The 16,696-nt window shown below is 30.8% G+C and overlaps 1 protein-coding gene across 2 annotated transcripts in view; it reads right to left on the bottom strand.

Moving 5' to 3' along the window:
* Positions 1-16,696, bottom strand: part of LOC136977391 (putative leucine-rich repeat-containing protein DDB_G0290503) — a 100,867-nt gene that overhangs the window by 21,341 nt on the left and 62,830 nt on the right. The window contains exons 1-2 of one of the 2 annotated variants that reach the window (XM_067272852.1): positions 14,355-14,430; positions 1,591-1,641 (exon numbers count right to left, since the gene is read on the bottom strand). In XM_067272852.1, the coding sequence (XP_067128953.1) occupies positions 1,591-1,641; positions 14,355-14,372 (69 nt within the window). In that variant the 5' untranslated portion in view covers positions 14,373-14,430. Of the gene's footprint in view, positions 1-1,590; positions 1,642-14,354; positions 14,431-16,696 lie in introns of those variants that run through there. The other variant, XM_067272851.1, reaches the window with a different exon arrangement.

Genomic DNA, 16,696 nt, shown 5'->3' with positions numbered 1-16,696 from the left:
TAATATTCCTTAAAAATAACAATTTAACTAATATGAAATAACTACATTTATAATCATTGCTAAGTGACCTGTATTTCATTAATGATTTTATAAGTAACAAGGAACTATTTTCTGCGGACGGAAAAGATGCAACGTGGTTTTAATTGATGGATGTAGGATTAATTAAACCAATAAACAAAGGAGTGTGTGTCTTAATTTGTTTACAGTAGGTGTCAACTTACAATAAATAGACTGTAGACCTATAATGGGAGCATGAACTATACACAGTTTACAGAAATTATTGCAAAAATGCAAAGAATCCTACGCTCACGCATATAGGATGACCTAGGTTTTGGAAGCAATGAAAAATCAATGAAAACATCATCTTATACACAAATAAATACAGTAATCAAAGGCAGAAAATCTATTATCTGTTAATTAATGTATATGTTATAGTAAAAACCCGTTTTTAGTGAAAACGCATTTTAACTAGTTGAAACTAGTTTTTACTGGATGTCATTGTTATAACCCGTTTTGTCTAGTTAAAACTAGAATTTACTGCTGTACATGTTTTGATTTTAGATAAAACTAAAATCAAACATTAACTTTTTAACTTTTAACATTAGTTAAAACTAATTTTAGCTACATAAATATGTTTGGGGGAAATAAATAAAGTGATAATTGGGATTAAAACATTTGTATTATTTAATATGATATTTATTGAAAATATTGGTCACACATCTGTGTTATTAACATTAATTAACCCTTTGTCCCCAAAGGCACCGATCGATCAGTACCCTGGCTTTTTAAGCAAAACTTCGAGAGTACCGATTCATCGTTACTTTGGTAAATATCGATTTTTGTAAAATTTATTAACAACAGATATAATCTCGTTTGATATGAAGTGAATAAAGTATAATAATTCATTATATTAGTTGATCAGCAGTATAAAATTTTGATTTCAAACAAATGTTTGATATAATGTGCGATAATTTCACAACGAATAAACATACGTGCATAAGTGTTATATCGAATTGTACAAAACAATATTCTACATCTTTCTGGCTCAGTGCCGGCAAACAATTATGTAACTAGACAATGTTAATTTTCACAAAATGTTACAAATTATCAAGTTTGTGTGTCAGTTCTGATATATATTATTTTTTTTCTTATAAATTTTTCTAATAAAATGTATTGAAAAATATGGTATTTAAAACTAAAGATATTAATAAATGTAAGTGATTTTTTTTCATATAGATATAATGATAATTTGATTTTTGGTGAACTTTTAAAATAATATCGCCTGACTGACCTATATTGCCTTAGGAGGAATCGCAAAATAAACGTAAACAAGATGTCGGGGGAAAGGGTTAAAGCGACACGAAATTCATCATACACTATAGGAACTGAATGACCTTGGTCGAAACAGTTTTTACTAAGCCATTTTGTTAAAACCCGTTTTGTCTAGTTAAAACTAGTTTTAACTCAAATTCATTTTTGACTAGCAGTAAATTCTAGTTTTAACAATGACATCCAGTAAAAACTAGTTTCAACTAGTTAAAACGGGTTTTTACTGTAACATATATAAAAGACTAATTATTAAGAACTTACTGGTTTTATTGAGGCAAGCACTGCAGATCTTAGGGCAATGAGTTCTGAATCCTATAAAATAAGTAGGATTTTAGATATTAAAATAAATGGCTTATAATAATTTTTAACAATTCAGTAAATTTATCAAATTATAATATTATAAATCTAAGTGAATCATTGAATATAAATCCAATTATAAAGAAGTGATGAGAAAATAACTGTGTTGGCATTAGCTCCACTTTATTAGTAGAAAAAAGTTGCTAGTACTTTCAGCATTGTACTGATGCCTGAAGACAGCATCAACACAATGCTGAAAGTACTAGCAATATTTTTATAGTCAAGCTAACACCAATAGACAGTTAATTTCTTGTTAATTTTTTTGAATAAAGTGTTCAAATACTTAATTCCATATATAAATAAATTAAGATATTTTCTCTCTAATTCACAGTAAAATAGTTTACTGAAGCATTCTGCCGTATTCCCTCATTCCTTAGATGCATCTTATAATTGCAGTATCTTGCACTTATCAAAAAAATCTTACCAGTTTGTCAACCATGGAAGAGAAAGTTGTAGTGTAGTCATATTATAAGCACATGTCACATCTGTTTATTATGTTGCCAGTCCAGTTCTATATGTCAATAATACTGTAAGTGTAATAAACTAACACTTCTCCCACACCGGGTTGTATAAACAAAAAAATTAAATACCTTCTAAAACCGATAACCGGTGCGAACTATTTTTCGAAATGGCGAACGTTTTCACTGCCCCTCCTGGGCTCTTCCTCAGGCCAATTCTGGATTTGATAATCGAACAGCATAAATAAATGGAACGTGTTCCGTAATTTAAACGATCGAGTACGTTGGGCAACCGCGTGCTGTTCCCAACGTACTTGATCGTTTAAATTACGGAACACGTTCCATTTATTTATGCTGTTCGATTATCAAATCCAGAATTGGCCTGAGGAAGAGCCCAGGAGGGGCAGTGAAAACGTTCGCCATTTCGAAAAATAGTTCGCACCGGTTATCGGTTTTAGAAGGTATTTAATACTGTAAGTGTGTATAACATAATTACACTTGCATGTTGTGGTGTTACCAACTTATGAAATTATACACGCTTCATATAATTTCATAAGTTATTCAAAAGCTCAGAATTTGAAGACCACTGTATTCAATATTCACCTGATGATTGTAGCTTTATGCTATCGAAAGTGCTTGTGAACTCATTTATACTTTAAATTCACTATTGGTAATGCCACAACATGCAAGTGTAATTACGTTATACAGTTAAGTGTTGATGTGAAATGTACATTACATTTACTATAAGTGTGAAAATCAACTACAAAATTTTGGCTTTTATTTTCCAGTTAAAATGTTTCCAAAAAACAAACATATTATAATGCAGCATTGAAATAAAAAGTGTCAGTATGTAACACTATGAAAAAGAGTGTCAGAGCATACATAAATGTATTTTGTTCATTTATTTTAGCATTTCTATAAATACAAGAATGGATAAATTTATAAATTTACACCACTGTAGGTTAATTTCAAAGCATTTGCACTCTTTTGATTTTAAATTCACATTCATCTTCAGTTCTGTAGCCAGGAATAAATCATCGTAGGACTAGAGGAGTAAGCTGAGAATGTTGTGACTGATATTTTTTTCTTTTCCAGCCAGCACTAGCTTATTATCTACAGTTCAAGTATAAAAAAGTAACAGTCACCTAACTTTATGTGACAAAAGCAAAAGCATATATCATATACACTAAATAGGACACTGCCGACTAAGTAGAGAGAGCTTTTACGACATATATATATAAATCATATTGTCTACAGTATATAAAAAGAACATATAGCTAATCCATATCAATTCTGTTTATTTTATCACTCTCTGTTCCAGCCAAAAACAAGCTATCCTAGATTTTTAAAAACATGATAAACTTGTAAACAATACATTTATATATTAAAATCTACTATACATTTTAACATAAATATATGTACTTCTCTAGTTCTTTTTGATTTCTATTTTTTATGTACTGGTACATCACTAATCCAAACAACCTGTATAACATCTAGTTTGGATTAATGAGAATGTGCTGTATTCAGTACCAAAAATTTTTACAAAACATTATACAAAATAAAAGAAAAGACAGTAATCAGTTGAAAGAAAAAGATGGCCATTCATAATTAGTGTCATAAATTAAATTAATTTAATTAGCATCATACAAAAATATCATTAATATAGTTTCCATGCTCATTACTGAGCTTTAGTTTGCAGTTTTAATTTTATTTATATAGCCATAAATACTATCAAAATAAAAACTTACTCTGACAAAATGTTATCCTTTATTAAGTTAATGTTCACAGCTGTTGCTAAATTTTCTTTATTTCAAAGCATTTTGGTAATTTTATTATTTACATGACGAGTTAGTTCTGTATTACATAATCAGATACATTATTGTTCCTGTTACAATCATGTTACATGATTTCTGACACTTGTTCTGATTTTATGTAATCAGAACATAAGTTTATTTGTTTATAATTGGTTTGTGGTAATGATTAACTGTAAGTGTCATGATTTATATTTCTTTGTTTAAATTGTCTTGGTTTGCCTGATAATTTTCATCCTCACAGGTTAACAGCTGCAATGTTAATTGGTTAGAGTTTGGATTTTGGGGTTTCTGCACTCCCATTCTGAGGGTTTTTCTTGAGTAAAACCAGATACTTAACACAAACATTTTCTAAGATATATTGTTTCTTTTCTGCACCCTCTAAAATTTCTGATTCCATTATTGGGCTATGAGCATCTGGCATCATTAGGCTGGCAGAAAGTTTTCTGCTATTCATTTTTTGTGTGTTTCCCAAAAAGATGTATCTACATGCTCAAAAACATTTCAGTTATGTTAAACATCTTTATATAAAAAAATTGAGATATCAAAAAATATTTAAATGATTAATAGTCATTTTCACAACCAAGAATAAAAAATTGCAGTCAAAGTTAACCAATTACCCTTTACTTTATTTTTTGTATGTAAATACTTATTGGTAAACTCCTAAATCTAATTCTTGATTGTTCAATACTCCTAGGTTCTTTTTTCAAACCTATTTAATCTGATGATGAATTTTTTTTATATATAGATGTCACATAACACAGTCCCCACCTTAAGGCATTTGTCATATGTTACTAGCTTTTATTTCTTGATCACAGAAACCAAGTCTCACACTTGTCTTTACATTAACATCATGGCATTCAGAGTGAAAAAATAATGATAATCACTCAGTACCGGTGAAGTACTAAATGCTGGTTAGCCCAAGATTTCCTTAGAAATGCATTCCTGAATTATGTTGGCATTATCTGGTCTCACAATACTTTGCAAAAGCAAACCTTTTTTCACATAGTCGGCCAAAAGAATTTTGTTTAATTACAGTTTTTAATCATTTTAATATTTCATAATATGCAGTTTTCATTTCTGTTACACAGTCTTCCAACAATATGCTTTTAAAGTTCACAAATCACAGGTGTTTAATGGTATTACAAATGTGTCATACATCTGGAAATTCTATCTGACCTGTTTGTAGAAATTCAACAATGCTACAATGAAACAAAGAAACTGAGTTAATGTTCTTGCCTCAAGGTCTTCTGTTATTTTGCAAACATGGTTAACAACTTTGAATTTCCTTCATCAAGACTCAGGACATTTATTCAACACTTGCACATTTCATGTACAAGATTTACTATATAAACCTATGTCTCACTACTGATGGCAATATGCTTGAAAAATTTCTGATTGCAAATGGTATTACATTGTCAGCCAAAATTATTGTTTGTTGTTATTACAGAAATGACAGGATACAATGCATCCTTCATGCTTTGCAGTCTTCTGTAAGTGCTTGCAGAATCCAGTGCACACAAATTCCTTGTGAAATCCCAGTTCTTGACAACTGTTCCACATGATAGACTAGATTCTTCATATCACAGTAATTTTTGATGGCCAAAAGTATATTTTTCATGTATATCTTATTGTCTGTTTAGCTTCTCTCATAATGATTCATCTATTTCTGAAGTGTAGACACCATTTTGCCAAACACTGTCAACTTATTACATTGTTCACATAAATTTCAACCAATTGACAATGAATTTTCCATACAAATGTACAAAACAATCCTTGCTGAAATTATCGATCTACTATTGGGCTAGGTTAATTAATTAATTCAACTAGAAGTATGTGGTAAAGCCACTGTCTCGTATTAATTTTAATAAATAAATTAATTTAATTTTAAAACTTCTGGAAGAATCAGCCTGAAGAGGGACTCAAACCCATAACTCCCACATACTTTGCAGATACATTGCCTGTCAAAACTACCTACCCTCTAGCTGAATTAATGTAGCCCAGTAATTTCAGCAAGGATCATTTGGCTTTAATCAATTGAAACTGGGTTATGAGTTTTTGTTTACAAACATATTCTTTGCATTCAAGAAATAAAATACTGTGTGCTTGAATCACAGTTCCAGATAAGCCATTATCTAACTGATAACTTTCATCACTTGTACAGTGCAAAGTGGTAATCTTCAACGCACTATAACAAAGAAGTCAAATTATTGTGATATGTCCATAATGCCAGGCTGCAATTTTTAATCATATTTTAATTTAAAAATCACAACTTCCAGTCCAGATCAAAAGTTTGTATATACAGGTAGGCCTCCTACAACGCGGTGGATACGTTCCTTGAAAATACCATGTTGTGGGAAATCGCGTTATAGGAGACACCAACTTAATACAAAAACTGGGATTCAGTTCTAAAAAGAGAAAAACTGTCTTTTATGGTGAACATTTTCATCATTTTTTAAATTTATGTACATAAAAAACTTAAATAAAATTCAACATTATATAAAATCTAAAAAGATTATGATTTCAAGTCAAAATCAAAAAGAAACATAATGTTATGCTCAAATTCAGTCTTCATCATCACTTATTATAGTTGTTTGAGAATGTTTGACTGGCCTTATTTAAAGATCTGAGCTTGTTCTATCAAGTTCCACTGCACTTATGTGATCTGTCGCGATTTTTCTGTTATGTGAAAGATAATTTGTTTCTAAATACCCTAAACCGTGTTGGAAAAGTACCACGCTGTAAGAAAATTTCCGCATTTTTCCAACCATGTTGGAGCGAAAACGCATTGTAGGAGGCCTACCTGTAGTTAATTAGGGCCTCTGGCCCCTAAGCATTCCATATCTGATCTTGATTTTCATCTATTTAACTTCATTCTCAAGATTAAGGAAGGACAAATGGACAACAGTGGGAATCCATAGGCCTGCAATTTGAAACCAGTAACCCTATAACCTTACAACGAATCTTATCACAATGGGATCATTTATAATGACATTATATCTTGTAAACTTACTTTTAGATTGCCACTCATAAGTTAATAATTAAAATAATGCTAAGGAAAGTAGAATTAAAGAGGATATAACATATTATTTAAAATTTATGCTTATTGTCTTGTCAAATTTGAAAGATTTTTTTTTATACTCCATTTTAAGTAAATAAAATACTATGAAGAGTTACTTATTCTCCCCAAATATAATTTCATATCGTTTATACTAATATAATAAATAATATAAATACAAAACTAGAATTATTTCATTTTAATATCAAATTCTGTAGCCTCTCGAATCAACAGAAGATAAAATGATCAATTCATAAAAAACTTCCTCTAAATTATGAAATTATCATAATATTTTATATTATTTAAACAGAATCTGGCAAAAAATAAATATCTTCAATCTGTACTCAGATTTTTTGAATATTGTATATCGAACACACCTTGTTACTGAGAGACTGTTTATTACGATGAACAAATGTTTTCAACCCACTCAAGGGTCATCCTCAGGTTAGGCCGCATTTCTTTATACAGCGCTCGAGAAATGCTTTACAGCAAACACACTGAAACTGATTTCTAATTGGCCAACACTGCTCATGACGCTACACTCTCGCTGCATAAAGAAACGCAACCTTATTGATGTTAATTTAACATTTACAATAGTTCTTTTGCTATTGTTCTTATTGAATCACTAAAGAAATTTAAATTCAAAGTGTTTCGAACATTATCTTAAATTCAAAAATATACAAAATAGAAACCGTCTAATTAGAATTAAACAAAATAAATATAGTGAAATAAATTACAATAAAATACATAAATAAAATAAATATAAATATATGATTCTACATTGTCTGCATGCTCTGCATTAAATTATGAGTTCTTTTTAACTATATACTTCCAAGCTGAAGACAAAATTGTGGCATCTTTATAGTTCAAACATTTTCTAGCCAGGCTAGATTTATATATTTTGCACTTTTCTAATGTTAACACAAGAGACGGTGAATGTATTGGTGCAACAATTCTGGCTTCTGTCAATTTGACTATTGACCCATCCATTTGTGCCACCTTTGATGATGTTGAACATTATCTTTTATTTATGTCATACTTATGCTCCTTGATTCTTTTGTTTAGGTTACTGTCCTGGTTGTGATACCCATGTACTCCTTGTTGATGCCTAGTTGGTTATTCTTGTATGGTATCGTGTATAGCTTGCTTGCTCTTCCTCTCCGATCTTACCCTCGTCATTTCTGAGTAAATTATATATCGTAGGAGTTCTTTTGTGTATTAGTGTCATGTATTTGTAATTCGCAATCTCCTTCATAATACCTGATAGACCTCTGTTATACGTGAACTTTGTGATACTGTTGTTCATCTCTCTCTTCTTTCTCTTTTCTTTAGGATCTGTGTAAGAATTAACTAATTTTTCAATTACTCTTGTTCCAAAGCCCAGCATTTTAGTGATGTCTCTAATCCTATTTAGCTCTTCCATTCTGTCATGTATGTCAGAGCAATACAGGTATGCCCTTCTACTCAGAGCCCTAAATGCTGAGAGTTTATATGTATGTGGATCATTGGAGCCCCATGGGATGTATAAGGGGTCGTGTGTGGATTTGATATATACTTTAGTGTTTAGAGAACCGTTCTTGAATGAAATGCCAATGTCCAAAAAAATGTATTTCTGTGTGACTAATCTGCTCCAATTTAAGCTTTAAACCAGGGGTGGCCAACATACAGCCCACAGGCCGGATCCAGCCCATGTAATGGGTTTATGCGGCCCACGATTAATTTTTCAATATTAGCTACTTAACTTCCAATAATTGTTCAAATGGATGATTTGCAATACTTCTTCATTTTTAAAAAAAATTCCATTGTAGAGATTTACAACTTTTGTATTTGTCTGTTATAAATTTACACTATTTGAAGAACGAAAGACCCCACACTCACTGAAACTCATCTGCCATTCCGTCATGTCCCTCTGTTTATGCTGATGTGTGACGCACAGCACCACCTGCCTGTTGACCTTTTTTTTGCTTGTACGTTTCTTTGCATTGTAAAATGACATTGCGCATGCGTCAGGAACTTATGTTCGAACAAACCTGACCTGCCGCCCGGGTCAGCGTATTTGTATTTAACATGATTTAATTTTAATATTTCATTCGGCCCGTGAAAAAATTTTTCTTTCCAATTCGGCCTAGGGGCAAAACTGTTGGCCACCCCTGCTTTAAACCATCATTGTTAGAATTTATTTCATTTAAAAAATGATGTATTCTCGTATCATTCTTCCATAAAATAAACACATCATCCACATATCTTTTGTGTAGGATTATGTCTTGGCTAAAATCCGTAATCTTGATCTGTTCTATTCTGCGTAAAACTACCACATAGAGTAAGCCAGACATTGGGCTGCCCATCCTTTCAATTGTTTAGAAACTCTACCTTCAAAGCTGAAGAAGGATTGAAAACATATGAGGTTTGCTAGTATTCGGGTTCAAACTGTGTAAGGTGTCAACTAGCACATTGTAACACGAATCTAATTTTATTGATGGATATATACTTTCAAAGTCCATAACCGATCCAACTGCCTCGTCCATTAAGGATAAAGCCTGGAGTTCTTATTAAGTTATGTGGATTTTTCATAGTAAAATGATAATCTCCAATTTGCTCTGACAAATAATTTATGCAGACGTTTCTCCAGCTTATATGTTGGCCCTTTACATTTCTCAACTACTGGTGTATTTTCTTTGGTGTTTTTATGCATTTTTACAAAGCCAAATAATCTGGGTATATTTGGGTCCATGATATGCAATCCTTTTAGGAAAGGGAAGAGCGAGGTAATGGGCGATTTTCTAACCTCTTGACTTTTCTGTCCACTGTACTAACTATATTCTGATCAACCTTTTACATTCATTTTTTCTATATAGTTCTCTAAGGCTTCATTATATCGTTGTTTTTTCATTATTACCAAATGTTTACTTTTATCCACCCTAGTTAATATTAATTAGTTCTCAGCTAACCATTTATCAGAAACGACAAGGATAAAATCAGAGAGGAACAGCAAGCAGGTGTATACACGATACCATACAAGAATGACCAACTAGGCATCAACAAGGAGTACATGGGTATCACAACCAGGACAGTAACCTAAACAAAAGAATCAAGGAGCATAAGTATGACATAAATAAAAGATAATGTTCAACATCATCAAAGGTGGCACAAATGGATGGGTCAATAGTCAAATTGACAGAAGCCAGAATTGTTGCACCAATACATTCACCGTCTCTTGTGTTAACATTAGAAAAGAGCAAAATATATAAATCTAGCCTGGCTAGAAAATGTTTGAACTATAAAGATGCCACAATTTTGTCTTCAGCTTGGAAGTATATAGTTAAAAAGAACTCATAATTTAATGCAGAGCATGCAGACAATGTAGAATCATATATTTATATTTATTTTATTTATGTATTTTATTGTAATTTATTTCACTATATTTATTTTGTTTAATTCTAATTAGACGGTTTCTATTTTGTATATTTTTGAATTTAACATAATGTTCGAATAACTTTGAATTTAAATTTCCTTAGTGATTCAATAAGAACAATAGAAAAACAACTATTGTAAATGTTAAATTAACATCAATAACCTGAGGATGACACCTTGAATGGGTTGAAAACTACATTTGTTCATCAAAATAAACAAAGTCTCTCAGTAACAAGGTGTGTTTGATATACAATAAATATCTGACAGCATATCAAAAAGCAATGGAGTCTCCAGATTTATTGAAAACACTGTACTATATGTCAATGGTAGATTGAGCATGGCTTGAAAACTGTGTGGCATTTAGGTGCCCCTGATATATATTCACATAAGACATTTGATTATTCAAATATCTTAAAAATGATAATACTATTAGATAACAAGACATCACTCCATATGCAGTAAACAAGTGTAATCTGAAAACATTAATTGCAGTACCATCATGACATCATTAACTTAAAATTGCTATATTGTCCATTTACATATTCTCTTATATGTTTTAATATGTATATGTATAACTAAACATATTATAACAATTATTATTTCCATCTCTTACTAATACTAATGACTACGTAAATACTACTTTTGAATTTTGTCTAATTTAGAGTTTGCAGAGACATGTAAATTAAGCTACATTTCCACATGCAACAATTATTGGCACCAGGAACTTTTTCATAACTGATGTCAAAAAGTACATACACTGCATATTTTTACTGGCACAAGGATTAGTGGCAGCAGTCAAAGTGACATAACCTAAATTTGCACGCTTTCACGTGCAAATAAACTGATGCCAGTAAATCACCACAATAGTTATTGCACGTGAAAACCTAGCTATCCCAGAATATATTTTAAATATTTCAATGGTAATCAATATATTTCATACAACAGATGAAAGAAAATCCAAAAGGAATCCTATTATTAATAAAAGAAAAACTGCTTAATTTGTTATGTAGACTTTAACAAAAACACAGGCCACTGCACAAAGAAATAAAAAGCAATCTAACATTCATTAAAAATTAGTACAAAATAAAGCACAAAATAAATGTAAAATAAGAAGAAACATCTGTATAGTGATGTCAAAACTTTCTTTGCAAACAGCCCAAAATGTTAGTGAAGCACCTACATTTCTTAATGTCAAATCCTAATTTTAAATATTGTAAAATAAAACTCTCCCCTTTACAAAATTTACAAAAACTTATCCCTTGATGATAGATAAAATAATTAGGAAACAGCTTTGAATTTCTATAATAAAAGTTGCAAATACTTAAATTTTCAATTTGTTTATTTTTATTAATGTTTTGAACATGCTGTTTCATCAATTCCTTTTTGCTAGTCATGATTTTATGTAATTGACAAGCTAAAAACTACTAAAAGCTGGATTTATACAATTAACAAACAATGCTGCAGCAAGCAACTAGAATAACAACCATATGTATCATTACATTGTTTTACGTATTATAACTTCATTCACATTCACTTCTTTATCTAACAGTCATCATCATCTTACAATCCTAATAAAGTTCTACATATCGTTCATGTTTCATATTTATTCACAGAACTAATAAATCATAATTATAATTTGTTTTTTCACATGTAGAGAGAATTGATAGCAAAGATATCTTATCATGATATGTCCAAACTGGATATAGATACTTTCAAGTAAAATTTTTTATTTCCAATTGAATTTTCTCAGAAACTGATTATCATCTTTAGAATTCTCTCTTTTAATTACTGCATCATAAAAAAATCACTTGTTAATTACTGATGTTTAATTTACTAGTAAAAAACATTCTAATTTTGAAATGATTGAGGTGGTTCTAGATATCTGGATGCTGATTTAACAACCAACTAAAACACTTAATTATTCTTCATATCCTTAAATAAATAGCTAAATATTTCTCAAATGCTGATTTATAATTCTATCAGCTTTTATAAGACTTGGTAAAATTTGGCCTAATGTTATATCATAAACCCAAATTTCTTAAAAATTAGCAGCTACAATAGCAAAACTAGACATCGCAGAGAAGAAAGTAAAATAGTTTTACAGTATATATATATTATATTTCTCCAGTTTCTACAATTTTATGATACAATGTCTATGATATATGTAACAATTAAACTAATACTTATTTATGTAAATCTGTAAGAGAATTCTATATTCATCAGTCAATAAATGTGAATCTGACAGCAGATATTGTGCTTATACTTTTAACTGCCATTTTCTACCTTACTTTGACTTTTAGAATTTTATTGTAATATAATGGAGTTGTATTGAACTGCTGGTCGACAATAAGAAATTTTTCTATAAATCACTTTATTAAATAATATTTTACTGCTTATTCAAAATATTTAAAGACTAGTTTATATCCTATATCATCATAATTGTGCATATCAAACAAAACCAAACAGTGCATTATATGATACAATGTAATTCCACCTAATTTTATCAGCTTTTACTGAACTTTTATTTTAATTTTTTCAGGAAACACAAAGGACACTTTTTATGCCCTGAGGCAAAAGAAGATAGGGGGGCTTAAACTGCTCTAATGCATTTCCTGTTTAAACTAGTTTTGATTTATGACAAATAAGCCATTAAAAATGAGACAAAGAGGGAAAAATAAATTTAAACATTTTGATTTGATGTAGATAAAAGTTGAATTGTAATTCTATATTTTAAAATTACTTTTAAAAAAGTAATTATGAATGTTAAATGCAAATATTTAAATTTGACATGTATAACCAGAAAAAATGTTTTATCATCATAATATAAATTACGACTCATTAAAGATTATCCTTACATATTTCAAATCATTTAAAGCTAGTTAATTTGAACATAAAAATCATTTTAGAATTGATCTATATGTAATATAATAATTATTAAAGAAAATCAAATAGGATTATATATATTGCAAGGACATAACCCTCTTAAACTGAATTAAACAAAATGAACAATTACTTACATAAATGTCAAATTTATAAAATTGTTTTCGGGTTACAAAATAAGCATATGAAACTTATATTCGATGTTACAGGGCCAGATAGTATAGTGGAGCCCTTATTAACAGAGAATTATTCTTTGTTAGTAAGAATAGCATTAATTTACACAAGCCCCCAGTTTTCTCACGGCCAGCGGAAAAATCCCCAGCTCCTTTTTGACATTAGATTCCTCTTACAAATCTTTCTCTTCAAAAAAGATTTATTAAGTGTTACCAATCATCAATAAGAGATGTCAACTGTTAAAACTTGTCAGAATGAGAACAGCTGCATAGCAACCATTTATCAAACAAGTCAATAACAGTTACAACAAAGAATATGACTTCAATGCAGATAAAGAAACCAAGTGAATTGAAGATTACTACAAATGAGTACTTTAAACATGGCAAAAAAAAACCTTCACAACGTTGTTACAAGAATAAAAATCTATTTATGTTCACCTTAACCTATACAATGCTGCACTCCATTTTGTTTAACTCTTACCTCTTAAATTGCATTTAAGGCATTTTACGAATAATCTTGACCTATAAAAGTGTATCTTTGAAAGTTCTTTGTCTCAATGGAGGTATAAAAACACCTTTTACACATATTTACGCTAATATAACGGCAAATTTGATTGGTTTCTCGATAAAACAGCATATAATATGGCGTTATAAGGGAAAATTTAACACGTAAAAGTGGAATTTTACTATTAAGAGACGTTTTCAATTTCGTTACGTCTGTGATCCACTGACATAGTTTACAAACGAAAAATAAACCATTATTATACGTTATTAAATCGCTAAGTCTCGAAACTAGATAGTTTATATTAGTTAATTTTGATATTATTAAATGTTTACGCGTAATTTTGGTTTATAAAATAATTAAATACAAACTCACTTCTACTTCCGACGCCATGTCGCTACGAATACGTCACGGTGATTCGATCGCTACCTACCAGATTTTACAAGTGGTTAATAACGGTAGCCGAAATATAGCCAAAAATTATTAAATTTTTTTTGTCGTTTGGTTTTTTTCGATAATTATTAGTGCATATAAAAATTGGAGTTTCAATAAAATTACAAAAATTAATTTTCTGTATTAAAAACGTTTAGGAATTATTTAGCGCGTATTTTTATTATACTGTGTTCGATTGTCGGTAACGGCAATTCTTGTATATGTGTACGTACACGTGAGAGAAGTAGTTAATTGTATCCTATATATAGAGAGGCAATTAGGATTCAAGGTCATGATCTCCAAGGGACAGATTAAAACTTTAATTTTGGTTGCCTGATTTTTTTTCTGTTCAATTTACCAATATCCTACCCAACTTAGTGGACGAATGGCCGAGCGGTCAAGGTAGCAGCCTACCGCTCTGGGGAACCCGAGTTCGAATAATTCCCAAGAATTTTTCGGGGGTGGTCTATCCGGATACGTCGGGCCCCGTCCCTCACCACCTGGCCGTCCCATTGTGGGCCGGCCGAACACATAATGGGCTTGCTAAAAGAGTCCCTCTTAGTGCCCATAGGGTGGAAAGGTTAAAAGAAAAACCCCAACTAGCATTGAAGTTTCAAATTTATTTTTTAATTCTATACAAATAATGCGATTCATATAATACGGCGTAATAATGATTTAAAATAAAAAGTTTTATAATTGACTTTTTCAAGTAAAAGCCGTAATTAAGTGCGCACTATTGTCACGTCGACGCCATGTTTGAAGCAGAAGCGCTACCGTTTATAACAGTGCGTTTATCTGTTTAATTGTATTTAAAATATGGATATTATATTTAAAACAGTATATGATTGTTGTAGTAACAAATCTAAATGCGAAATCCAATATCAGAGATACTGTAGTGCTCTTTCTAGCAAATTGAGTTTCTCGTTTCAAATATGGCGAAGAAATGATGGTAGAGAATGTTTAAAACATGTAGCCGTCTTTACTTACCGTATTAAAGAAAAGACAAAAAATTACTAAATATTAAAAAATCATCTGCATGCCATAAACTTAAGTATTAAGAAAGATTCTTCAAATTATATTTGAGTTTTGCGTCAGTACAAAGTTAATAGTAAGTTAATGACAACTTTTAGATGATTCATTAGGATCGTAAAGTGTAGCTGGCTTAGACAATCCTGCATACAGTCTTGCCACTCACAGGGTAATTATCTTATTGTAATTTGATCACTCATGACTATTTAAAGTAATATATATGGTCCTATTACATCCTAGTACCTAACATGGTATATTCCCAATATCTCAGTATTGAGAATAGGCCATATTATGCAATGAGAATAGGAAACATCTGTTTTTTTTCGTTTTAACTCTTTCTGTTCTGTGGGCACTAAGAGAACCCACAGAACAGAAAGAGTTAAAATGAAAAAATATATATTGAAATATAAAGTAAACCAGGAATTTACTGAGTGATTAGTTAAGTTGATGCAGGGTAAACAAAAGAGAAGTTAATATTAGTCTGCAGCGTAACTTAGTTTCTTATCAATATAAAGAGAGGAATAAGTCCGGCCTTGGTCGGACCACTTTTCCTTCCACCCTCACGGTGTGTCCATCGGTGATAGAGTGGATAAAACTTCGAAAAACTGGTAGTTGGTGGTGGGTTCGCGCCTCGCCAAGTGGCGTTTTCTAGGTTTTCTTCACTTTTGTCACGCCTAAATAGGGGCTTAGAAAGTCTTGTGGGAGGTATCTTCTTCGGCAGATCGTTCAGGTGTCTCGTTACCATAAACAAATAAACCAACCAACCAACCCAACAACACGAATAAAACACTAATTTCAAATCAATCAGTAGGATACAGCAATGTCAAATCAATATTTTCCCAACCCTAAACTACCGTTTATTGTTTTCTTGTTAAATATCATGTTTTTTTTTATCATTTCAGCAAAACATGGCACTTAGCGAGTTATTATTAATTAATATTGACGAAGTCGTGACGAAGATACAAAACCTTATCAGCCGTGAAATATTTCCAATTAAAAAATGTGTTTGATGAATTTAACATGGAGAGGTTATAAATATGATAATAAAAATTTAGTATAAATGATGACCACACTATACGGTGTTCCAACAGTTGCTGCTCCAACCGTACATCACTAATGTAAATGGCAGATCGAGATCAAAAGCCCACTGCAGTGTCTAACTGTAGACCTGATGAACGAAAGATTTCTTACCGAGATGTCTGATTGAAGTTTTTTAGTGATCGTAAATTGTTGTTCACACCCTTTGTATAACCTAA

The sequence above is a fragment of the Centruroides vittatus genome, unplaced genomic scaffold (assembly GCF_030686945.1).
Source record: "Centruroides vittatus isolate TY-2023 unplaced genomic scaffold, ASM3068694v2 contig_458, whole genome shotgun sequence".
NCBI lineage: Eukaryota > Metazoa > Arthropoda > Arachnida > Scorpiones > Buthidae > Centruroides > Centruroides vittatus.
The sequence above is the reverse complement of the archived record's forward strand: the minus strand, read 5'-3'. Positions and strand labels throughout refer to the sequence as shown.